Below are 27,385 nucleotides of genomic sequence, written 5' to 3'. Positions count from 1 at the left end.
CTGCATTTAATTGATCAAAAATACAGAAAAAAAAAACAGTAATATTATTAACGTTTAAAATAATGTTTTTCTATTTTAATATATTGTAAAATATAATTATGTCTGTGATCCTTTTTTGGAACTTTTTTCAGGATACTTTGAGGAATAAAAAGTTGAAAAGAACAGCATTTATTCAAAACATCTTTTCTAACAACATAAAAAATTCTTTGCTATCACTTTATTAATTTAACACATTCTTGCTAAATAGAAGTACTAATTTCTTTCAAAAAAAAAAGAAAGAATAAAAATTTACTGACCCCAAACTTTTGAACGGTAGTGTATATTGTAAGAAAAGATTTTTATTTTAAATAAACGCTGTTTTTTGTTTGTTTGTTTGTTTGTTTTACTTTTTATTAATTAAAGAATCCTGGAAAAAAAAAATTCACTGGTTCTAAAAAATATTAAGCATCAAAACATTTTCCTGCACTGGTAATAAATATTATTAACAGTATAATAGAGTGATAAATACAATGATTTCTGAAGGCTCATGTGATACTGGATGCTGGAGTAATGATGCTGAAAATTCAGCTTTGATCACAGGAATAAATTAGATTTTAATGTATATTAAAATATAAAAATGTCATTTTACATCATAATATTTCAGAGTATTACTTTTTTTGTATTTTTGATCAAACGCAGCTTTGATGACCATAGGAAACTTCTTCCTATATGTGTGTGTGTGTGTGTGTGTGTGTGTGTACTTGTTTTTGCTACATTGTGGGGACCAAATGTCCCCACAAGGATAGTAAAACCTGAAATTTTTGACTGCAGGCCAGTCCCCACAATGTAAAAAAATGATTAAAAATAGTAAATTATGTTTATCTGAAAATGTAACGATGCAAACATGTTTTCTGTGAGGGCTAGGTTTAGGGTTAGGGTTGGGTTAGGGGATAGACAATATCGTTTAGTCAGTATAAAAACTATGGAAGTCTATGGAAAGTCCCCACAATTCACAAAAACAAACGTGTGGGTGTGTACGGCATATGTTAGATAATTTCAGAAAACACCTTAATCTCAGATCCCCATGTTTGTACACAAACCAGATACGAAAGTCAATACAAGCACAAAAAATGATAGAAATTAAGAATCCCTTTATTACAGATAATGTTTAGTTCATTACAATTGTCAGACATATATTTAGGACAAAGATGTGCAAAGGTTTATTATGGCCGCATAAAACATCTAATCTCAGCCTAAAACTCTCTGCCTGTCAGCTATTAAACCTGTGACCAGAAAAATAGAGGGGATTCCTCTAAAATATAGTAAAAAGCAATATTTTGAGTGGTTAGAGGAGATGACAGATGTCTTAGAGTTATTCTGCAAGTGCATTTGACAGAAGGTGAGTCATTATTATAGGGATGAAAAACTGTTTCAGTAACTGCGACCAAACAGCGTGTAGAACTGCGCAGGCTCTTTGCCGCTGACGCACATCTGTTCGGCCTGCAGGGTCTTCAAGGGCTTGAAGGGGATACACAGACTCTTGGCTCCCATCGAAGGTGCACCAGGCTCCAGGTCTTGATCCCTAATGACACAGAAAAGAAAGTGTTAATGGTAACCACATCTACAAATAAATATAATTACACGTGTGTGTGTGTGTGTGTGTGCGCGTTTAATGATATTAAATGATATTTAATGACGTCATTTGATATTACAGTTTCTATTATTTTTTTATCATGAAATCATTGGTTTTAATTGACAGACATTTTTATGAATACAAAAAAAAGTAATTGCTACTTTTTTCTCTTGCAATTCTGACTTTTCTCACAATTCTGAAAAATTAAGTCAGAATTGCAAGATATAAACTAACAATTCTGACTTTTTTCTCAGAATTTTTTCAGAATAAGTCAGAATTGTATGATATAAACCTTCAGTTCTGAGTTATATCTCTATTTTGAGAAAAAAGTCAGAATTGGGAGATATAAATCACAATTACGAGTTAAGTCAGAATTGCAAGATACAAATTTTTATAAGCATTTTTGAGAACAAAGTCAGAATTGGAAGAAAAGTCAGAATAGTGAGATATAAACTCGCAGCTCTTAGTTTATATCACAATTCTGAGAAAAAAAAAAGAATCAGAATTGGGAGAAAAGTTAGAATTGCGAGATATTGCACAATTGTGAGTTATTAAGTCAGAATTGTGAGATACAGACTCGTATTTGTGAGAAAAAAAGTCAGAATTGGGAGAAACATAAGAATTGCAAGATACAAAAATCGCAATTGCGAGAAAGTCAAAATGGCAACTTTTTATCTTGTAATTCTGACAGTTTTTTTCAATTGTGAGTTAGAAAGTCAGAAATGCCAGACAAACAATTCTGAAAAATAAACTCATAATTCTAAAAAAAAGTCAGAATTGCGAGATACACTAGACTAAAAATTCAGATTTTTTTCTTACATTTGCGAGTTTATAATTTTACAAACGACAGAAAAAAGATATGATGCCAACTTTGAAAGAAAATATTTTTCAAATAAAATTAATTATGTTTGCCTTTAGTAGTGACAATATAATAGCTTTAAAATAAATTTCATTATTTAAAAAATTCAATCAGTTTTGTTCGGGTTTTAATACATAAAAATGTATATATAATGACTCCATTGCATGGTGTTTTTTTTTTTTTTTTTTTTTTTTTTAAATATTATACTGGTTATCTAGGAATAACAATCCAAAAGCATGGAGAAAGAGACTATTCTCTTACTTGGCTGTTGTCTTCTTAATCCAGTCCTCACACTCAATGCCTCCACAGAAGGGAATCTGCACAATCTGTGAGAAATTTGTTGAATTAGTCAAAATTCTGGTTTTGATGGAAAACAGTAACCAGAGTTCTGGAACCACATTGTTTACTTACTCTTCCCTGGTCCAGATCTTTCTGGAATTGCTCCATCGTATCAGCCACAACCATGTGTTTGTGCAAATCATCAGAGGCCCTGAGACAAATCAGAAAAATCGTAAATCATTCTGCACCTGATGGAAATGACAGAGCTCTAATATGGTGACAGGAAGCAGGTGCTTGTACCGTTTAAAGAGGTTGTTCTGGATCTCTTCCAGAAGGTTTAGCATTTTCTTCTCTGCGTCAGCCTCTGGCACAGTGAGCTTTTCTCCTGTGTCTCTTCTTACTGCTACAAACTGGCCTTGTTTCAAGTCCTTTGGCCCAACCTCCAACCTTATGGGCACACCCTGCATTCAAAAAACAGGAATTCATACATTCAAGCATAAAGCTTTTGTGTATTGTTGTGATTTTGCTGTGAGAGAACCTCCATACCTTCAGCTCCCAATGATTAAACTTCCAGCCAGGTGAGTAGTTATCACGCAGGTCTGCCTTGACTCTGATGTCGGCCTTCTGTAGTCTGGAAAGATATTTGTTGCACTGGGCCAACAGAATGTCCTTCTCTGCTTCTGGGAGAGTGGCTGTGATGCCGCAAGGAATGATGATGACCTGCGAATCACAGTTTAAGCTTAGATACAATGCTATGATCCATTATAAACAAAAAGAAGAAATGATCTCCAGCGTACCTGTAGACATGCTACTCTGGGTGGCAGCACCAGGCCCATGTTGTCTCCATGAACCATCGTCAGGACTCCGATGGTACGTGTGGTGATGCCCCATGAGTTCTGGTAGGCCAGCTGCTTCTCACCCGGTCTCTTAGGGTCCTCAAAGACAATCTCAAACATCTTGGAGAAGTTCTGGCCCAGGTGATGAGATGTGGCACCCTGTAAAAGTGATAAGGAGAGTTTCAAACCTTTCTGCAGTACCCTAACAGTGTTACAATACTTCAATGACTTTCCCTGCAGGTACACTTTTATGTTTTCTGAATATTAGGGTGCTGCAGGTGGGTTCTTGGACATTGCTATTATGTCTAACTCTGTATTTTTCATAGTTTATGTGTGCTAGATGAACGATTTCGACCATTGCGTTTGTGTCTTGGGTGGTTTGCAAGTGTTTGTAAGTGTTTTTAAGATCCCATATGCAGTTGAAAGAACTTTGGCTTAAAGCACATGCTCTAGATACTGCCCTTTGCGAATTGTATTAATTTTTTACATTTATTTTTAAAAGTACTTAAACAAGTACATTTTTATTTTATTGTTTGATTTATTTATCTATCATTTACATTTATCTTTTTTAATTTTTTCTACACATAATTAAATATTTAAAGTTGTTCAGGACATCAGTAGCCAAAAAATATAAAATGCTAAATGCATTAAAATAAATAAATAAATGAATGACCCTGAAATACATTTAAATGGCAGCTTTTTATCTCACAAGACTTTTTTCTGATTTTTCTGATTTTGTTTTCTCAGAATAGTGAAGATATAAACTCACAGTTGCGAGTTATAAAGTCAGAAATGCAAAATATAAACAACTGACTGAAGTTTATATAATGCAATTCTGAGAGGAAAAGAAGTCAGTTGCGAGTTCGTATCTCACAACTCTGACTTCATTTCTCAGAATTATGAATTTGTATCTCGTATTTCTCACTTTATAATTAACAATTGTGAGTTAGGACTGTGAAACGTAAACTCGCAATTTTTTCTTTTATCCCCCTAAGAATTGGACTTTGTAACTCGCAACTGCAAGTTTATATCTCATAATCCTGAGAAAAAAAGTCAATTTGCAAGATATAAACTCCCATTTGTGAGAAAAAGATCAGAATTGCCAGAAAAGTCAGAACTGCACGATATAAGCTCACAACTGCAAGAAAAAAGTCAGAGTTGTGATACATAATCTCGCATTTGTGAGGAATGCAAGGAAAAAAAAAAAAAAGTCAGAACTGCGAGAAAAGTCAGAATCGCGATACATAAACTTGCATTTGTGAGGAAAGTCAGTTGCAAGAACTACTGCGAGAAAAAAGTCAGAATTGCTAGATATAAACTCGCATTTGTCAGAGAAAATTCAGAATTGCAAGATATAAACACAACTGTGAGAAAAAAAGTCAGAATTGCAAGATACAAACTTGCATTTGCGAGAGAAAAGTCAGAATTGTGAGATATAAACTCACAACTGTGAGAAAAAAGTAAGAATTGCGAGATAAAAACTTACAAAACAGTCTGCAAGAGAAAAAAAAAAAAAAAAAAAAAAAAAAATCAACTCGCATTTGCATGAAAAGAGGTCAGGACTGCAAGATAAAAAGTCGCAATAAACTATTATTTTTTATGGCGGGCGGAAATGGGCTTCCATACAAATGTTTGATAACATCGAAATGGAAGATTTATGATAATTCCCAGTCCTACTCTATTTTATTCTTATTTTAAAGAGTACCTGTATAATGTTTTTTTTTTTTTTAATAAATATTTAAACAGACCAAACAAAGACTGTAAAATAAGTGCACTGAGATGTTTAGCAAACCAAAGGCTAACCTGAATTGCTCTGCCGCTTGCTGAGATGTAAGCCTCCACAGTGGTGGTGTAGTCTCCTCCTGCAAACTTTTCCTTCTCTGTCTTCTTGCCCTTGACCACAGGGATGGCCATCAGCTCCTCGTAGACCCGCGCATACAAGTCCAGAATCTGCAACACCTGCACACATGACGGATAAAAGAGCAAGAGAGTCAGAAACATGATACAACTTTTTACTGGGATCTGCATGTAAATAGTTGTGAGTGAGGTGTGATACATCACATCTTACCTCCTCTACGGCTTCTTCTTTGGTGGCAAATGCTGTGTGTCCCTCTTGCCAAAGGAACTCTCTGGTCCTCAGGAAGGGCTGGGGGTGTTTGAACTCCCAACGCTAAGAAAGCAAAAAGAAGAATGAATATACAGTGTTTGTAAAAGCGATATAAAGTATATCATTGAGGCTGAAACTGACCACAACGTTGCACCACTGGTTGAGTTTGATTGGCAGATCTCTGTGTGACTGAACCCACTTGGCATATGCAGGATACATAACTGCAATGAAAAAAGAAATTGAATTCATTAAACAGATAATAAAACTGCTAATACAGTCCATGTAAGATAGAGGTGAAGTTGCTCACCTGTCTCACTAGTGGGACGCACAGCGATGGGCTCCGCCAGCTCTGTTTTTCCTGATCTTGTCACCCAAGCAACCTAAAGACATTTGCAAATAAAAAGCACTATGAACATAGTGGTGGTCATTTACTCGCGACATCTGAGCCGCTGAAGATGCACTGGATTACGTTTGTTTGTGAAGGGAATGTGCCTCCGGATCTACATATATCCGTCTATGTTTGCGCAAATCATTCACTTACAGCAGAAGTGAGTATAAGGGTTTTTTTTTTTTTATGAATCTTTGCGATCGCCTTTCCTAATAACATGCTAGTCAGCAAGTTTAACGGCTAAACGCGGCTAAATGCGACTAAAGTAAACAGGCTCGTCACTCCACAGAGAGAAGAGAGGGGCGGGGTGAGCAGAGCTCATTAACATTTAAAGCAACCTCGACCAGAACGCGATGAATTTTGCAGAGCTGATTTTGACAAGGTAAAAAGGGTGTTGTTTTACACAACCATTGAGAATTTTTAACCAAAGTATATTATAGACTTTTCATTACGACTCTGAAGAATCATATCATCTTGTGGAAAAAGGGCATCCGATGACCCCTTTAATATAAAGGCATGTTGTGTGTCACAGCAGTTAATCTATCATGATAAAACCTTAATACCAAACCTATACAATGAGTTTGGTAATTTCAGAGAAATGCTTAATAAATGCATTGCACTGTAACTAAACCCATTCGATTTTAGCTGTCTAAATACACTGCTGATTTAAAATAAAATCTTATGATATTTAGTCGACTAAAACAAAAAAAAACAAAAAATTCAGATGACTAAAATATGACTACAACTAACTGCCATTTTAGTCAAAAGACTATGACTAAAACTAAATCAAAATTTGCTGTCAAAATTAACACTGGTCGGTACTTCCGCCTACGTCATGTGTGACCTTTCCAACATAATGCATGAAGTCATGGACGCAGAGCTAGTGCAAGACGAGCATTTGTGGTTAAAAAGTATAGAATTTTTTTTTTTTTTTTTTTTTTTTTTTTAGAAAATTAACAATTGTTTTGCTACATAACACCCTGATTCCTCGGATGGGATTGTATAGAGCTTGCTGATGCTGCATTGAAACTGCAATTCTGGACCTTTAACCCACTGGCGACCACTGAAGTCCACTATATGGAGAAAAATCCTGGAATGTTTTCCTCAAAAATCTTAATTTTTTTTAGCCTAAGGAGAAAAGACTTATACTCCACTACTCGCTGTGCCTAACAACGCCCCTCAGCTGATATAAATTCACTGTAAACCACAGCTTCTTGGGGCTTACTGCTTTATTTTATACTTTAAAAAGACTTCTTATATACTTCAATTCCTTTATTTCTAGCTCCTCACCTCTGGAGCAAAATCTGCAATATGGGTCTTCTCTTTCTCCAGGGCAGCCTGAGAGACAAACATGGGGAAGTAGCAGTTCTCCACACCCAGCTTCTTGATCTCCCGGTCAAAGAATTCTTTGATGGCATCCCAGATAGCATAAGACCAGGGCCTCAACACGTAACAGCCACTGACGTCGTAATACTCGATCATCTCGGCCTTGGTGATGACCTAAATACCGCAGAAATAGATTTTTTTTTAAAACAACTGACAAAACTTTTTACACAGTTTACAAAATCATGTGAACAAAGCGTACCTGTGAGTACCAATCAGCCAGGTTTTCCTCTTTTTTTGCCTCCAGACCCAGCCTACATTTGAGAAACACAAAACAAGTGAGTGAATCAACAGCTCCTGCTTGCAAATGCAACATTCCCTTAATACAAAATTAAAGTGAAGTGTTCATAAACACAGCCTACAGTCTGAAAAAGGCATTCAGACAGAACAGACTGTGTTTGGGGTTTAGTCTTGGAGGACAAAACCAGTTGTGGCAGTACTAAAACTGCAAAACTTTCTCAAGTCTCCATTCAAATCTTGTGGAATCATATAAACAGTATCCAATTTCGCCTCTCACCTTGTCTGTTTCTTTGGCCCCTGGCCATCCCCTGCTCCTCCTGCTCCAGAGTCTTGACCTTGTTGAGGTTTCTCTCCTCCCTTCTGCTGCTTGCGTCCTCCTCCACCTCCTCCCTGCTTCTCAGACTTATTCTCCCTCTCCTTACGGCTCTTGTCTTCTCCTCCTGTGTTCCCTGAGGATCCTGGGGTGGTCACAGGCTTGTACTCCTCCCCAGTGAGTGCTTTATACTGACCCTTCAGCTCAAGCAGAGTCTTCACTGCTTTATCAACTTGCTCCTGAAGTAGATTAGAATGACGTGAGCCCAAAAACAAGGCCACATTAATAATTAAATTTTGCAAACAGATGCAAACCAACCTTTGGAGCTTTCTCTGCTTTAAGCCGTCTCACTTGCTCCCCCTGCTGGGCTATGTCTGCAAACAGTGCTTGAGCCTGAGGGGAGGAGCTGGATTGAGGCTGGGAGGAACTAGATTGGGGAGGGGCGGGGCTGGATTGTATAGGGGCAGGGCTTGAGGGTGGAGGCACGCCTGGTTTGTAATCCTGTCCGGTTTGCTGCTTGTACTCGGCTTTTAGACTCAGCAACTCCTTTACGGCAGCATCTAGCTGATCCTGTAAAAATACAAGCAATTGTTGAATACTACTTCAATCAAATATAACATAAATTAAAAAAAAAAAAAAAAAAAAAGGATTATATGGTACTATATAATATAAAAATATATAAAAATGTTCAGATATAATGTAACTTAATATAAAAATATATATAAATATGTAAAATAAAAAGACATAATTATATAAAAATATAGTGTAAATATATAAAACTAAAATATTTCATATAAAAAAAAAAACATTTTATTATATATTATATAATACTAAATAACATATATAACGCTTAAAATATGTAATATATAATAATATAAAAATACAAAATATGTAAAATTTTGTAATACATTTTGAGCAAAATTTAAATAAGTCAAAACCTTGGGGGCCTTTTCAGTTTTCAATTTCCTCACAAGGTCTCCCTGTTGAGAGACGCGATCATAAATAGCCTTAGAAGGGCTGTCAGAGGAGTCAGACGAAGCAGGGGTAGTGGTGGCGGCTGGCTGAGTTGGAGCTGATGGAGAAGCACCAGCGGGGGGAACTCCAGGTTTGTAGTCCTGTCCTGTCACCTGCTTATATTCTGACTTCAGAGCCAAAAGCTGCTTTACTGCTGCATCAACCTGGTCCTGGAATGAGGGGAAAAAAATGAATTACACACTGTGATTCCTGATATCACCATAGTAAGCTTAAATGAAATAAATAAATAAATAAATTACTACATATTATTATATATTACATATTTTAAGTGTTATATATTATCTTCTATTATATAATATATTACAAAAATTTTTATATTAAGTTAAACTATATTTGTATTATTTAATTATTATATATTTTTATTTTACATATTTATATATATTGTTATACCAAGTTACATTATATCTGAAAAATTATGATATATTTTTATATTATATAATACAATATAATACTTTTTTTTTTTTTTTTTTATGTGATATTTTTATAGCGGTTACTTTTAATGTAATTTATTCTTGTGATGCAAAGCTGGATTTTCAGCATCCAGTACTCTAGTCTTCAGTGTCACATGATCTTCAGAATTCATTTTAATATGCTGATTTGGTGTAGTTTTTTTTTTTTTTTTTTTCTTCAAAATAAAGATTCACATATAGTCGTAAAATATGTAAAATATGTAAAATAGTCGCAAATAAATTGTTTTTTGAGGAAAACATTTCAGGATTTTTCTCCATATAATGGACCGATATGGTGTCCCGAGTTTGAACTTCCAAAATGTAGTTTAAATGAAGCTTCAAACAATCACAAATGCGGTTGTAGACGATCCCAGCCGAGGAAGAAGGGTCTTATCTAGCGAAATGATCGGTTATTTTCATAAAAATAATACAATTTACATACTTTTTAATGTCAAATGCTCGTCTTGTCTTACTCTGCCTGGACTGTTTTGTTCTGGTTCATGACAGTTACGGTATGTCGAAAAACTCCCATCTCACGTTCTTCCTCAACTTCAAAATAATCTTATATCGCTGCTTTTTGCTTATATCGCTGCTCTTCTGCTTTTTTGTTAAGGGTGTTTGATCTTTTCATGTTTACTTTGCAAAGACTGGGTCGGTACTTCTGCAGTGACGTAGGATGATTTTGAAATGATTTTTGAAGTTGAGGGAGAAAAACTCTGATCATATTTTCAACATACCCTAATTGTCTTGAGCCAGCAAGACAAGACAAGCGTTTGAGAATAAAAAGTACATAATTTGTATTATTTTTATGAAAAGAACCGATAGTTTCTCTAGACAAGCCCCTTCTTTCTCGGCTGGGATGGTTACAACCGTATTTGGGATCCAAATGAATTCTTCATATCATATCTACATACATACATATACATATTTTGTATATGTATGTATGTTACATTTTAGTGGTTAAAGATTTATATCCACAACAGAATTTCAATATTAAAACAAAAACGGTATGAATATTAATTGACAATTTACAGAGATGAGATGTAATTATAGTCTTACTTTTGGTGCTTTCTCTGCTTTCAGCTTTCTGACCACCTCCCCTTGTTCAGACACCTGCCCATATATGGCAGCAGGGGAGGAGTCAGATGAATGTGGGGGAGATGCTGTGGGCGGAGCCATGCCTGGTTTATAGTCTTGACCAGTGAGCTGTTTAAACTCAGCTTTGAGAGCCAAGAGCTGTTTCACTTCAGCATCCACTTGCTCCTGTGAAATGATGAAGACTAGGTCAACAATTACTGTCATACTGCTCAGAAAATCAAAACAGCTTGATAATTGTGATTGTTTAGGTTTTGGGGGATTTAAAAAAGAAGTGAAAGGGTTCATCATTGTACGGTGGTTGTGTCCACACACTGTTAAAACACATTTATATGTAAACACAGTGACAGAAACGGACCTTGGGTGCTTTTTCAGCTTTCAGTTTTCTGACTATCTCGCCCTGCTCTGTAACGCGAGTGTATGGACAACCGGAGGAGGCAGGGCTTGGACTTCCTGCTGCAGGGGTGGGGGCGGAGCTCTTTGGTGCTGGGGCAGATGTAGGTGGAGCCATTCCAGGTTTGTACTCTTGTCCAGTCAGTTGTTTAAACTCAGATTTCAAAGCCAAGAGCTGCTTTACAGCAGCGTCCACTTGCTCTTTAGGGGCCTTGCCTGTCTTGAGCTGCCTGACTAGATCTCCCTGAGCCACAATGCTGGAAAAAAGAGCGGAAGAGTCTCCTGGTGCGGCGGGCGCTGGGCTGGAGACAGGAGCCTGCTTGGCTTTGCTTAGAGGAACAGACTCTGCCTTCACCTGAAGGAAGAACAATTACAATAGAGCGATCATTTTCTTCAACATTTGACTAATTAAGAGAACAAACAGATGATCCAATTCTGTGCTCACAGGTTTAGCAGATGTCTGGCTCTTGCTCTTGTCCTTGGAGCCAGCAGTGGGCATCTCTTTTGTGTGTCCGTCTGGGATGTAGAAGAGGACACAGGGACTCTCCTTGCAGCTGTGAGGGCTAAACGAAAAGGTTATATTAGCATAAAAATAGAAAGTTTATTATTCATAAGACTGCATGTTGAACATATAAGAGGTGCAACCTGATTGGCTCATAAGGCTGATCACAGACATAGAAACCACGTCTCTGCAGCTGTATGATGTCTCCTTTCTTCAAGTCCTTCAGGCAAGGGTCTCCTAACATCTTCTCCTCTATCTGGAAACCAAATATTAATTTTACTACACATCAACATTACAACAATATATACATAAACGAGTGACAGTTAAGACAAATTTAAAGTATTTATATTTCAAACAAATGCTGTTATTTTGAACCTTCTAAACAAATCAGCATATTAGAATGAATTCTGCAAGATCATGTGACACTGAAGACTAGAGTATTGGATGCTGAAAATTCAAGCTTTGCATGACAGGAATAAATTACATTTTTAATAGGGCTGGCAAACGATTAATCACATACAAAATAAAAGTTTGAGTTTGCCTAATATATATATGTGTGTACTATGTGTAATTATTATGTATATATGAATATAAGCACATACATGTATATATTTAAGAAATATTTACAAGTATATGTATTTATTATATTTTTTATAGAATTTATATTATATATATATAAATAAAAATATTTTGTACATAAAACAACATATTTCAATAACATATTTATTTATTTATTTATTAGGTTCATATATTAGGGAAACTCAAACTTTTATTTTGTATGCGATTGCCAGGCCTAATTTTTAAATATATGAAAAGAAAAAACTGTCATTTTAAATTAGACATTTTTAAAAATCTTACTTTTGACCAAATATATGTAGCCTTGGTGTGCATAAGAGACTTTTGAATGGTATTGTAATTTTGCACCTTCTTGTGTACTGTAGTGCCATTCATAAATGTTATGCAAATCAAGTGTAATTATGATACAGTCAGACTAATATAATTTCTTCTTGACTATTTGTCACATAGCAAAAATCCATTTACATATTACATATTTAGTATAGATTTTTTTTTTTTGTACTAATGGAAGTGGCCCAGAACAGAACTGAGAATGAAATAATGTCATTTCTGCTCAACTGTAGTGCAAATGTAACCATAGAAACAGAGACAACACCCCAACAGTCTTGAATACCACACCTTGCTGTTTTTGTTGATGTAATCCTTGAAGTCGTCATCCTTGCCCAAAACCGGTTTGGTAATGAGGTGCTGGTAGTTGACGCAGACAGTGGGCACGAATGGAGCACGGCTGGATTCAGCGAGCCAGGTGATCTTAGTGGTCTTTTTATAATCAGTGTTTTCCAGGTTCAGACGACCATCCAGAGACGTGATTGCTCCACTGGCATCCCTGCAGATGGGAAAACATAAATTACATGCATATACAGTTGAGGTCAAAAGTTTACATACACCTTGCAGAATCTGCAAAATGTTAATTATTTTACCAAAATAAGAGGGATCATACAAAATGCACGTTATTTTTTATGTAGTACTGACCTGAATAAGATGTTTGACATAAAATGCATTTACATATAGTCCACAATTGAAAATAATAGTTGAATTTATAAAATTGACACTGTTCAAAAGTTTACATACACTTGATTCTTAATACTATGTTGTTACCTGAATGATTCACAGCTGTGTTTATTTATTTATTTTTTTTGGTTTAGTGATAGTTCATGAGTCCCTTGTTTGTCCTGAACAGTAAAACTGTCCACTGTTGGTTTTTCAACATTTTTGTGAATTTTAACCCTTTTCAACAATGACTGTATGATTTTGAGATCCATCTTTTCACACGGAGGACAACTGAGGGACTCATATGCAACTATTACAAGAGGTTCAAATGCTCACTGATGCTCCAGAAGGAAAAACGATGCAAAAAACTTTTGAACAGAACGAAGATGTATACATTTTTCTTAATTTTTTTTACATTTAGTACTGTCCATCAAAAGCTACAGAAGATACTTGCATATTTCCCAGAAGATGAAATAAGTTAAATTTATCCTGATCTTCAAGTTCAAAACGTTTTCACCCCCGGCTCTTAATGTAATGTTTTTCTTTCTAAAGCAAACCTAGATTTTGGATTTTTATTAATCTAATATGGACATACTGTGACCGGTACTGTACTCTTTATTGTAACTGGCAGATTCCGGCCAAAAAAAAAAAAAAAAAAAAACCAATACGGAAGTTACAACGGAAGTTAAACAATACAGAAAGCTCTCAAATTTAATTAAAAATATCTTAAATTGTGTTCTGAAGATAAACAAAGGTTCTACAGGTTTGGAACAACATGAGGGTGAGTAATTAATAACAATTTTCATTTTTGGGTGTACTAATCCTTTAATGTTGTGCTAGACTGCTTTAAACAATTTTTTCTGAGAGTTTTACCTGTGGATTTTGGTGATGATAATGTTTCCCCAGTTGATGAAGGTGACTGTCTCACCCTCTGTGAACGTTTCTGCATCAGCACCCTCAATAAAGACCTTTGGCCCGTACCACACCGGCTTCATTCCCACATCTGCATTCTGTAAATCCCCACAAGATAGAATGTGACTCACTTAAATTGTCTCCCAATGGCTGTGACAGTTACTAAAAATATTTATGGCACAGACACGTTCTAAATCTTGTGATTGCCATTTTTATTACCTTGGGATGTTTGGCAACCTCTTTCATCTCCTCCTTGGCCTCAGAAATGCACACTGGAACAACCTGCGAGCTTAGTAGGGCAGTGTATCTTGGGGCTACTGGGTCAATGACCTATACAGGGAGGAAAAGAAGAGGGGAACAAATAATTCTTCAGATCACATAAAACCACCAAAGTTTTTTCGCTCTCACACTGCTCTGTATGGATCAACAGATGAAACAAGATGAGTGAGGACAGGTAAAGAAGAGTGAAATGACGAGCAGGGGAAGCCAAACACTGTACCGATCAGACTGTTACAGCCACAGAGGTGCATAATGCACACCCAGAACAGCTTGCAGCCTTATTTCGGTAATTAATAGTGTAAGTATTTATTTCCTCTGACTGGGACATGAGGGAGTTGACCACAATTAACAGGTTTTCAGAAAGAAATCAAGAGCGGAAGGTTTGAAACGTGTCACTGGGGAGCGCTACAGCTAAATTAAGTTTGACTGAACAACATGAATTGTTCTAAATTAATGTATTTTCACTTTCTACAGAATCTGCCAGAAGCTGTATGAGGGGAGGAAATGAGCGATAGCACAAACACAGACACAAGCTGCATATGGGAGGAAGTCAGCAGGAAAAAAAAAGCAAGGTGCATGATTACAGACCAGGTTGTCCAACTGGACATGCATGAGCGACAAACTTGAAATCTTTGATTTCAAGCTATGCTGTGCTATATCCATAAATGTCATATTCATGTGTACTCTAAGTAAAATTAGTGTAACCTGGTCTTTATTTAGTAAATTATGATTCTCAGCACAGACAGACCTACCACACTAGTGAGTGTGCTTTTTATTCATGCTTTAACAATTTCTTTGTTAGAAACAAGTATAGGATTACAGATTCAAGAAGTTGCCAGCAGTTTATCAACTTTTAGATATTGGCATGAGCCAACAAAAAAATTAATATCAGTCAACCACTAATATTTAACACGCTCATTAGAGATATAACAATATTATCAATACCGTGGTATCACGACAGTAAAACTGCTTTGACATTATCGTGGTCACTTGAAGATATGAAGGGCAAAAAGTGTAGATTTTTAAAAAATTCTAACATAAATAGTCTTTAAAGTGTTTTTGGGCCATTATTACAGCATTTCACTTGATTTGTGGTGAGATGCCTTTTTAAAAGCCTGTTTTCACTGAAGCTGGAGTTTTCCTTCAAAATAAAAGCTTTTCTGCCGTTTCCATCAAAATAAAAGCTTAAAATTGCAGTATGAATAGTTGACAGCGAGCAGTTTAAATAAGGAACATTATTGCAGTGTAAAGCAAAAAATAATATACCTACGAAATAGCTTTTTTACAGGATAAGTCCACTTCCAGAACAAAAAATTACACATAATGCACTCACCCCCTTGTCATCCAAGATGTTCATGTCTGTCTTTCTTCAGCCATAAAGAAATTATGTTTTTTGAGAGAAACATTTCAGGATTTTTTCTCCATGTAATGGACTGATATGGTGCCCTGATTTTGAACTTCCAAAATTCAGTTTAAATGCAACTTCAAATGATCCCAAATGCGGTTGTAAACGATCCCAACCAAGAAAGAAGGGTGTTATCTAGTGAAATGGTTATTTTCATTAAAAAATACAATTTAAATACATTTTAATCTCAAATGTTCATCTTGTCTTGCTCTCCCTGAACTCTGTGTATTCTGGCTCAAGACAGTTAGGGTATGTCGAAAAACTCCAATCGTATTTTCTCCCTCAACTTCAAAAATCATTTCAAAATCATCCTACATCGCTGCAGAAGTTCTGACCCAGTCTTTGCAAAGTGAACATGCAAAGAAGATCAAACACCCTTAACAAAAAAGGTAAAACAGCAATATAAGATGATTTTGAAGTTGAGGGAGAACATGAGATGAGAGTTTTGAGACATACCCTAACTGTCATGAACCGGGAAAAAAAACAGTCCACGCAGAGCGAGATGACGAGCGTTTGACATTAAAAAGTATATAAACTGTATTATTTTTATGAAAATAACCGATCGTTTCGCTAAATAAGACCCTTGTTCCTCAGCTGGGATCGTTTACAACCACAATTGGGATCGTTTGAAGCCACATTTAAACTGCATTTTGGAAGTTCAAAATCAGGGCACCATAGAAGTCCACTATATGGAGAAATATGGTGAAATGTTTTCCTCAAAAAACATAATTTCTTTACAACTGAAGAAAGAAATACATGGACATTTTAGATAACAAGGGGGTGAGTACTTATCTGTACATTTTTTTGGTCTGGAAGTAAACTTTTTTTAAATATTACATTCTAATTTGTTTGGCTTCCTAAAACACCAGTGTGAATGTAATTTAGACTGAGACAGTACACCACAAATAAGAAGAAGGTTGAGTCCCCTTTAAAGTTCAAGTACAGGGTCAAATCAAAGATTTTTTTTGATTATTTTATGCCTTATGTTTTCATGGGTTGAGCTCTTAATTTTGAACTCTTAAATTGCATTAGATTGAAGAATTTAACTTTAAAATGTACAAAATTTTAATTTTTTTCCCCAAATCGTCATTTGTCTTTTTTTTCTTCATATATATATATATATATATATATATATATATATATATATAATAAATGACAATAAATATTGTATTGTATATATCGTACATATTCACTTTTTATATGGATGGATGCATATTATTGGACTTCTTTTGGACTACTGAGAAGAAACACTCTCTGAAGCTCTGAATCAGCCACTCTAGTCAATGCTTGTGTTTATATCTGCCGCGCTACAGCTTGTTGAAGTGGTTCTCCGCGCTGCATCGCTAAAGTTAGGGTAATCCCCCACCTCGTCCCTACCCTCCCTCCAACAATTCGAATTTCCGTGGGCGGGATTAAATTTAATGATATTCTACTGGACCACTTTGTGACATCACTGCATGCGGAAAACAAACGTTGTAGTCCAAAGGAGCCGTTCGTTGTAGTTCTTGAAAAGGGATTTTTTTGAAAACAAAATATCTCCCTTTGGAGTGGACTTTGAGATGTCTTTAAAACAAAAGACAATGCTGCGCTGACTATATTGAATCCAACAGTAATGTCGCAACACAAGTGTGAGTAACTCTTTTTATTATGTGCTCACTATTGCTTTGTCTGTTATTACACATCATTTAATATGTCCTAAGTATGTGTGTGTTTTTGACCTAAAAATCACAGCACTGTCAAACACACAACTGTTAGCTAATCACAGCAGAGGGCTTTTACTTCCGAGTCTACAATCCGCCACGCCTATTCAGTCTGAGCAGAAAACAATCTAATACTTCTAAATTATGATGTTTTTGATGTAAAAAAAAAACACAGTACAATATAATAAAAAAGCCAGTTTGTGGTTGTAAGGTCAAACATTGTGCTCCACTGAACAGAGAAAATTGTAAGGTTTAGAACGACTAAACTATGAGAGATTTTTCATTTTTGAGGGAAGAATCCATGCCAGAATAAATATTCTGCCAGATGAATAATCTGGACTTTTGTAAAAGCCATAGATCAGGGAATATAAAGTTAGAGGGAAAGAGGGAACAGACAATGCAGGGAGCAGGGGAAACTTGAAGAAGAGGAACAAGAGGAAGGAGGAACAGGAGTAGGAGTACCTTTTTACAGCTAACTGGCAGCTTGTAAACAGAAGAGCGAGATGCACTTTAATGTAGAACAGGGGACAGAGAGCTCAGAGACAGACAGAACGGAAAGTGTTTCAATGTGATATCACACCTAAATCTACTTTGACCATAAGGTAACTCCATCAGAGGAAACTTAAACCAATGGCTAATGTCTCTGAACAAATTCGTATGCTTTATAAATTCTGGCAACACAAACAACAACATTCCTGCTCTTGGACAAATTAGTTCCAAGGGTTGATGGTGTTAATAGGATTGTTCAACCAAAAATGTAAACGATTATCATTTACTAACCCTTATGTCATTCCAAACCCTTAAAGGGTTAGTTTACCCGAAATTAAAAATTCTGTCATTAATTACTCACCCTCATGTTGTTCCAAACCCGTAAGACCTTCGTTCATCTTTGGAACACAAATTAAGATATTTTTGATGAAATCCAAAAACCGACTGTCTATGCGGGGTCAGAAAGTTCTCGTATTTCATCAAAAATATCTTAATTGTGTTGTGAAGATGAATGAAGATCTTACGGGTTTGGAACGACATGAGGGTGAGTAATTAATGACAGTTTTTTTTTTTTTTATTATTTTGGGTGAACTAACCCTTTAAAACTTTTATCTTCAAAATAATAAAACCTTATTTCTGTACCTCCATTAAAAGTCCATTCCACCAAAACTTTCAAGCTTCAAAAAGTACATAAAGACATTATCGAAGAAATATATGAATAGCCAGTTTAATCCAAGTCTCCTGACGGACACTATTGCCTCATGATGAAAAGATACAAATTAGGCATTTATACACAAGTAAACAACACTGATCAATGCACATACATACAGATCATCAAATATGGTCAATGGAAGTTCTACCGTGACATATGAGTAAAACACTCAATTTTGCACGTTAAACAAGCATGCCTGAATTTCTGCATACCATATTTCATGTGACCTGTGTTGTGTGTTGATCAGTGTCTATGTCTACAAGAATAAAAGCCTAATTAAATCTATTTATTACAAAACTAATGTGTCTAGATTAAACTGCTTGATTCAAAATGGATTATTTTTACAATGTTTTCATAAAAGTGGAATGGGCTTTCACTTGGGAGGCAGAAATCTCTTTTCTTTCTTCAAAAAAATATCTGCATTACTGTTTGGAAGATGAAAAAGTCTTTAAAGATGAAAGAACAACACTTTTTGGGGTTTACTATCATTTCTGGGTAAACTATGCTCAAATTTGAAAGAATCACTTGTCCAAAAATGAAAACATATGTAAATGATGACAGAATTCTGAAGAAATTAAAGAAATAGATGAGAAAATGAATGGTGCCAAACAAAGTAAAGAAAGGAAGGCTGAAGCTTGCAATAATGAGCAGTGTCAAAGAGCTCCGCACATGCTTGATGCAAGTAACGAAGTGTAGACGATCAGTGTCAGATGCAAATTACAAACGTGTGCATCTTTTGAAAGATGATTGTTACATGACTTAAATAAAAATAAAAAGCAACACGGAAACAGTGGTTTTTGTTTAATTAATTTTAAGAAAATAATAAGCTTTTTTGCTGACTTCAAAAAACAACAATTAAGAGCAGGTGCATTTAGGTAAGTTAGTCAGAGAGAATGAGAAAAGTGGGAGAGAGGGAGACATGCAAATGTAAAAGGGGTCTGGTGAGCTTGGAAGCTAAAGTCTTGAAAATTAGTTTCAAATTAAAATTTTGCTTAACAGAATACCACTGGCAGAGTGCAGAGATGTTAGCCAGCTGTTCAGTTTAAGGTTTTTAAACTAGTGGATGAATGGGATGACAAGGACCAGCTGGAGATCAGGTGCAGCCATGATGAACCCTGGCAAGGTTTAAATATTTACCTTCTTGTTGAATGCCCAGATCTTGTCCCACTCCATATTGACCACAGATCTTGAGCCTCCCTGTAACAGAGTGGAATGGACAGAAAACGAAAAAGAATGTGAATCAAATTGTGTTTTAATAAATAAACAAAATCTGATGTGCAAAGACTACTAAACTAAAAAGTAAAACTAAAAATTAGGGCTGTGAAATGATTAATTGCAATTAAGCGCATCCAAAATAAAAGTTGGTGTTTATATAATAAATGTGTGAGAACTTATAATGTATATGTAAATACAAACACACACACACATACATACATATATACACACATTATATATATATATATATATATATATATATATATACACACACATATATATATATATATATATATATATACATACATTTTATATATAAATATAAGGTTGTTTTTTTTATATATATAGTAGTCAACATTTGAAGTGGATCAAAACCTTTTAAAGTTGTCCTAAAATAAAAAAAAACAATACCTATTCTTATCTTAGGACAACTCTGATAAACATTTTTGATCCACTTCAAATGTTGATCACTGTATACATGCAAGTGTGTGTATTTATATATACATAATAAATATACACACCACTTACACATAAATTATGTAAACAAACTTATTTTTTCATGTTGTTCTATTGAGAGATTAAAATATTAATCCTAGTGTTCCTTTGAGAGATTAAAATATTAATCCTATTATTCTATTGAGAGATTAAAATATGAATTATATTGTTCTATTGAGAGATTAAAATATGAATCCTATTGTTCTACTGAGAGATTAAAATATGAATCCTATTGTTCCACTGGGAGATTAAAATATGAATCCTATTGTTCTACTGAGAGATTAAAATATGAATCCTATTGTTCTACTGAGAGATTAAAATATGAATCCTATTGTTCTACTGAGAGATTAAAATATGAATTATATTGTTCCATGGATTAAAATATGAATCCAATTGTTCCATTGACAGATTAAAATATATATTGTAATTGTGGGAAAAAAAAAAAAAAAAAAAAAAAAACACACACACATACCTGAGCAGCAATAAATTGTTTGAGTCCCTCGACAGTCATTCCTCTACGTAGCACACCTCTGACTGTCGGGAAACGAGGGTCATCCCTGCAGGAATTAAAGACAAGAAGAAAGAAGTTAAACCACGCAATCCAAATAAGCTCCTTCTTATAAAGTCAAGACAGTGAGGTTGATACACACCAGCCGTCCACATAGCCCTGATCGACAAACCAGGTGAGCTTTCTCTTGGAGAGCACAGTATTGTTAAGATTGAGTCTGGCGTACTCCCAGATGTACGGTTTACGCAAACCAAGGGCATCTATTACCCAGTAGAATTGCTCGTCTCTGTCGTGGTACTCAGTGGTACGCAAGGCATGCGTCACACCCTCAACACTGTCCACAATGGGGCACGCAAAATCATATGTGGGATACACTCTGGATGGAGAGAGAGGAAAAAGGGAACATCAGTTAAAGAAAGCCATTGGCAACATTTAGCAACATGCCGCATGTGTGTTATTCACTCACTTGTAAGTGCTGCCGGTGCGAGGATGAGGAGTGTTCTTGCAGCGGAAGAGTGTGGGGTCACGCAAGCAGCCGTTGTTGGAATTCATGTCGATCTTTGCCCTCATACAGCAGGTCTGGCCAAACTCTGTGCCTTTTTTCATCTCCTCCCACATCTGCATGTTCTTCTCTACAGCTGCGGAGATAAACAACATGCTTAGTGCAATAACTCAAAATCACTTGAAGAAAAGTAATAAGACCGGCACTGGTGATGCTTACAGTTGCTGCGGTTGCAAGACTCTGCCCTTTGCTCTCTTTCTTGTTTCATGACGTCTGGAGGAGTGTCATCTATGTAGGCCTTGCCCTCCTGTAAAAGTTTCTCTCCCATGCGCAAGATGGTGGGAAAGTGATCGCTTGTGTAGGTGAACTGGTCTGGTTTGATCTGCAGCATGGCCACGTCCTCCAAGATGACCTGTAGAAAAAGGTGTTAGCATTTTATTTTATTTATTTATTTTATTTTATTTTTTTTTTACAGAGAATACACATTATATTACATATTATGTACACGACATAGAGGGCAAAATGGACAAAACATGGCAAAATGTCATACCTTCTCAAAGTCCTCTTTCTCCTTCTCAGGGTTGGTATCATCAAAGCGCATGATGAGCTTGCCCTTGAAATTGACCTGGTAGTGCTGGTTCAGTAGAGCTGCCTTGGCATGACCGATGTGCAGGTATCTGAGAGGGCGAAAAGATAAAATATCATTCTAAAGTTTGGTTCTAAAGTTGGGTTGGTAAGTTTGTTTGTTTAAAGGAGAAGTCCACTGCCAGAACAAAAATTTTTGTGTGGAAAATATTTCAGGACTGCTATGGTGCCCCAATTTTAAACTTCCAAAATGCAGTTTAAATGCAATAAACTCCAATTGTATTTTCTTCCTCAACTTCAAAAATCATTTCAAAATCATCCTACATCGCTGCAGAAGTACCGACCCAGTGTGTTTGAGAATAAAAAGTACTTAAATTGTATTTTTTTTTTTTTATGTAAATAAACGATCATTTTGTTAGATAAGACCCTTCTTCCTTGGCTGGGATAGTTTACAACTGCATTTGGGATTAAACTACATTTTGGAAGTTCAAAATCGGGGCACCATATCAGTCCATTATATGGGAAAAAAGCTGAAATGTTTTACTCAAAAAACAATTTCTTTACGACTGAAGAAAGTAAGACATGAACATCGTGGATGACGAGGGGGTAGGGCTGGGCGATATATAATAAAATTTGATATCTCGATATTGTCAATTTTTACGATATTCGATATATATCTCGATATTGTTTGCATTTGCTTTAAATAATAAAAAACATGATTTTCTTTTGCCCCCATTAAAACGAGGGCTGTAACATAACTCATTAAAAACACTCACACCGTGTCTACACCGGACGCGAGCACCGCGGTGCTGGAACAGTCACTTTGCCATTACATACAAAACTATTTTAATAGCTGAAACAGTAGTATAAGATGTTTTGGGAAAAGGGGGAATTTTAAATATTCAATATTTATGATATTTTCAAATTTTACATCAAAATGATTGCGATATTATCGCTAATATTTGATATATCCCCAGCCCTACAAGGGGGCGAGTAAATTATTTGTATATTGTTGTTCTGAAAGTGGAGTTCTCCTTCAAATAATCTGTTCATTCAGCTGCAGAGATTGTGGTTTCCTGGGTTTCTTCCTTGGGTGCATTTCTTCGGGAGCCTCTTTGACAGCATATAGTGAAAGGAGTTATCTTTGGCTGCTGATTGCGTTTCAACGGCTTAAAAATCACTTAAAAATATGTCCTGGGACGTAAAACCACAATCCTAAAAAATGCATGTAAACAAGTTTTGGTGACCGTGTAGCATAGCAACATAATGTGAGCATGCAAACGCGATAGAAACGATAGTCGGAAATCTTAACCAAATTTCTACCGGTTAATTGTGCCTACTGGTATATATACTGGTAGGAGAATTCTTTCTGAAAATAAACTTTGAATGGCAAGGTATACTGTGACAGACCTTTACTGTATAGACGACACAACTTACCCACTAGCCTCAGGGGGGAAACGCACCACTACTTTGCCCATCTCAGCACCAGGGAGCTCCACAAACTTTCCCAAATCCTGCTTTTTTTCCTTCTCCACAGGCTAAAAAAACGGGAAAATGAACAACTTCATTAATAATAAGGTATGTTCAACGTCGGGTAAACTTCAATTTTGACTGTAAACATTGTTATTTATTTAGATCTTTTTTTCCCCCAAAAGGACACATAAAATTGCAAAAGCCCGTCAGAAAGCCAACCACAGTTTCCTGATAGCACAGTGGGAAATATACTCACAGCAGCTTTGACGGCAGAGATCTTGCTGGCCGAGATCTTGCTGGCCCATTTACTGCCCACTGAACTGAATGGCACCTGAGAGCTCAGGAACGAAAACCAGCGGCACACATGAGGGTAGGAGCTTGGCTTGACCTGTGACTCACCATTTCCTGTGGATCAAGCACCAAACTTACTTTTGAAAACTATTTAAACATATGTATTAAAAACTGTTGTAGTTTAGCTTAAAGATAAATAACTGACCTTTAAGAGCAGCCCAGACACAGAGGTCAGCCAGGGTCAAACTGTGACCCACTAGAAAGGTTCTCAGTGCCAGAGCTTTATCCAGATCCCCCAGAGCAGAAGAGAGATTTGACTGACCACAGAGACGACGGGCGCTGAACTCCAGCCAGTGATCAACCTGCAAACGACAGAACATTATCAACAACATTAACCAATTAAATATATATAATCTGTTACAGAGAGCCAGTGAAACATAGTATATTATTTCCAAATCTAACCTCAGTTTGCTCCATCATGTTAGAACCATAGAGTCCCAACGCCGGAGCCACTCGGGCAAGATAACGCGTGATGGAGTTCACGTCACTGAACTGCACCTGACTGAAAGGAGACAGAATATACATACATAAATATGTATACAAGAAAAATATTTTATTGTCTTTAAAAGACGTTTACTCACTCAGAGACATGGAGCATGGTGTCTTTGCCCTCTTCCACAGAGAGATTGACGCTGCCCTTCACATGTTCAGCAGTCAACAGCGCCCCTACAGGCAGAGAAAACTATCAGTGCAAATCTAATACTGTACCTGCTCTATGCAAAGTCATGCAAACAAGTCTAAAATGAAAATGACATGTTCCTGCATTCAGTCATTTATTTCCAAATCCCTTAATATTATACTGCACATACATACAAAATATATTACAGCAAAAATGATAATGCTGTGGAAAATATAATTTATGCCAACAATATATTCCTTAAACTGATGTAACCATACTGTCACAATAGCATGGACATTTTTTAAATTGTGAATATGGGGTGAGGTTGAGAAGAAAACATAAAGCCGAACCACAAATGAAACCAAAACAGATGTGTTTTCATTAAAAGGTTGATTATGAGATGGCATCAGAATAAAAATAAACTGATCAAAACAGTCCTTTTAGATTCTGTGCTTATCATTTAGTTTGCAAATAATTTATGTGGATTATCTAGTTTTGCCTCTCAAGAAAGCTTTATGAACAACATTTATTTTACTTTTAGTCAGCTAAATGCATTAGTCAATTATATATATATATAAAATTGACTTTTTTATTTTATTTTTTTTTTTTGCACTTGTCAAAAAATGGGGCATTTTCCTTTTGTAGAAACATATTATATACATAACAGTTTTGCTAACAGTGCTATCAACAGTTCACATTATAAGTTTATTAGATTATTAATTTTTTATAAGGTTTTAAATGATTTACACTCCAGTCAAACGTTTTTGAACAGTAAGATTTTTAATGTTCTCTAAAAAAAAAAAAAAAAAAAAAAAAAAAATGCAGCCTGCATTTACTTGATCCAAAGTACATCAAAAACAGTAACATTTTGAAATATTTTTACTATTTAAAATAACTCTTGTATTTGGATATATTTTTAAAAATGCAATTTATTCCTGTGATTTCAAACTGAATTTTTAGCATTATTACTCCTGTTACATGACCCTTCAGAAATCATTCTAATATTCTGATTTGCTGCTCAAAAACATTTATTATTATTGTTGTTGTTGTTGTTATTATTATTATGATGATGATGATGTTGAAAACAACTGAGTAGTTTCTTTTAGGTTTCAGATGAATAGAAAGTTCAGAAGAACAGCATTTATCAGAAATAGAAATCTTCTGTAACATTGTCATTATCAACACTTTTGATTAATTTGTGTATAATGTTATAAAAGCTTTTTTTTGTTTTTTTTTTTTTTGTTTTTTTAAATGCACACACTCATTGTCTATTTGTCTCAACATGAACCTGAAGGAATTAATAATATTCCATAAAGCAGTCGAAAGGAAACAGCAGGATTATTTACTGCATTCAGTTAAATTAATGTTAATAAGTACTATTTGCAGCATTTATTAAAATATTTGTAAAATTGAGTGTATATAAGAAACCTCCACACAGCTCTTACATACATGGCCATTTTCTACATTATGCATGCATGCAAATTCTCAGAATTCCGTTCATGATAAAAAACAGGTTTGACAATTAACATCTAACCACAAAATTCTGACACATTCAATTACTGCATTAAACCAGTCACACCCATTTTGGTTTAGGTTTACTGTGTTCCCACTGGTTTGCACACATTTTAGTAAGCAAGACTACTTCATTTCTAATTTTACGACAACATGCGGGACAATTAAAATGATCACACACATGCAAATAAAGGTTTCTGACAAAACGACTTGCATAATCCTGCTGCTCAGAGACAGGTGCGGAGTAAACAGACTCAGTCAGAGCTTTCAAATGACTTGCATCAGCCAGTGACACTGCTTTCCCAGCACTGGATGGCGCACTTCAATTCATCCCACCAACAATAAATGTCATTCAGCAGCTTATCTTAAATCTTAACATCTTAAATAGATAGTGTATCGCCTCTACAATCAAAATAAAACAAAGACGCTCAAACAAACCCTTCGTTTTTTCCTTAATATGACTGCAAACCCACAAAATTCCCTCATATTCATAAAAACATTCGCAAATTATCTTCTGTTTCACTTTTACTGAAGCTGTACCAAACTACCACTGCTGTCATTGTTCTTGCTTTCAATATACTATCTATTAAAATAACAGAAGTCAATTAAACGGTAGGGAATGCAGAGAGATAATTATAGATGTGCCACGATGGCACGAGGATACTCTGCGTGTCAGTTTATTGAGCCGACGTGCGAGATCTTCTGCAAAATGCATCATAGCTTGGAGTATATGCAACACACCGCATGTGTACTTACCCAGAGGTGGGTTGCTACTGTTGATAGTCAAGTTTAGTGCCATGTCGTTCCTCCTCGTCTGCTCGTAATGGCCCTGTCACACTTCCAGCATGAAACTACTTCACAAGCCACAAAGCTGCTCAGCGCCGCCTGCTGTAAGAGAGCGCAGCACTACAATGACCCGGGAAACACTGAACCCTGAAACAATAGTTCCGGTATGTCGTGTTAATGCGTGCCCCTAATGTAGATAAAATAAACATAATATGTTACAATAGTAAAATTACAGGGTAACGTTCTGTACAACTTTTCAGTCACCTTTCGTATTTATTATATGGGGAATGCCTAATGGCAGGCGAGTGATGTCTGACTGTGTCCTTAGTCTATTAAATTAAAACTCTCAATTTTTTTTAAATATGATAGCAACAGTCCAAATTGTGAGATACAGAAATCTGCAAATATGATAAACATGTATTGTAGCCTATGTTTTTTTTCGGATTTGTTTTTTTTTATTATTATTAATAATAATAATAATAATAATAATAATAATAATAATGTGTACAATTTACATTTCAAATACAAACTTTAGCAGCACATTTCAATAACTGAACACGTATTATTAATGTTGATACAGCAAATTGAAAAAATACAGAAAGAAATAAATATAATAAAACAGGATGTACTGTAGCCTATGTGATACATTGCAAAAGAGACATGTAACTATGCTTCCTAAAGGGGGCGATATAAGCCTTCAAAATGCATCGATTTTAGTTCAGGTGAAGTGTCAACAAACTGAAAGTAGCTTACTTACTTATATAAAGATGTTTTGGATTAAAGTA

General features: G+C 35.5%; 1 protein-coding gene across 2 annotated transcripts; it reads right to left on the bottom strand.

Annotated features, from left to right (window-relative positions):
• Positions 1-1,110: 1,110 nt before the first annotated feature.
• On the bottom strand, positions 1,111-26,729 carry eprs1 (glutamyl-prolyl-tRNA synthetase 1). Of its 2 annotated transcripts, XM_051133443.1 has the most exons (35): positions 26,571-26,729; positions 24,265-24,349; positions 24,086-24,185; positions 23,829-23,985; positions 23,589-23,737; positions 23,297-23,397; positions 21,825-21,951; positions 21,494-21,686; positions 21,239-21,410; positions 20,915-21,148; positions 20,737-20,821; positions 19,692-19,751; positions 17,816-17,836; positions 14,189-14,299; positions 13,931-14,067; positions 12,686-12,893; positions 11,635-11,747; positions 11,435-11,552; positions 10,955-11,344; positions 10,561-10,764; positions 8,956-9,201; positions 8,336-8,587; positions 7,982-8,256; positions 7,667-7,718; positions 7,372-7,581; positions 6,001-6,073; positions 5,835-5,914; positions 5,655-5,756; positions 5,390-5,545; positions 3,548-3,745; positions 3,297-3,470; positions 3,051-3,211; positions 2,883-2,961; positions 2,733-2,797; positions 1,111-1,561 (listed from the first exon to the last, which is right to left on the bottom strand). In XM_051133443.1, exons 1-35 carry the CDS (start codon positions 26,611-26,613, stop codon positions 1,411-1,413), a joined length of 5,082 nt encoding a protein of 1,693 aa, XP_050989400.1. In that variant the 5' UTR covers positions 26,614-26,729; the 3' UTR covers positions 1,111-1,410. The 2 variants fall into 2 exon arrangements, with proteins under 2 accessions (XP_050989400.1, XP_050989401.1); XM_051133444.1 differs by lacking the exon at positions 17,816-17,836.
• Between the last annotated feature and the right edge of the window lie 656 nt (positions 26,730-27,385).

The sequence above is a fragment of the Labeo rohita genome, chromosome 17, assembly GCF_022985175.1.
Source record: "Labeo rohita strain BAU-BD-2019 chromosome 17, IGBB_LRoh.1.0, whole genome shotgun sequence".
Lineage (NCBI taxonomy): Eukaryota > Metazoa > Chordata > Actinopteri > Cypriniformes > Cyprinidae > Labeo > Labeo rohita.
This window is presented reverse-complemented; position numbering and strand designations above follow the sequence as displayed.

Bases quoted from the DNA above. Each gene is read 5' to 3' on its own strand.
- eprs1 (XM_051133443.1), bottom strand. From the start codon at position 26,613: ATGGCACTAAACTTGACTATCAACAGTAGCAACCCACCTCTGG. The intron at 24,186-24,264 runs GTGAGTAAACGT...GTCTCCTTTCAG, and splicing joins ACCATGCTCCATGTCTCTGA to TCAGGTGCAGTTCAGTGACG. The intron at 17,837-19,691 runs GTAAATATTTAA...TCTGTTTACAAG, and splicing joins TCTGGGCATTCAACAAGAAG to CTGCCAGTTAGCTGTAAAAA.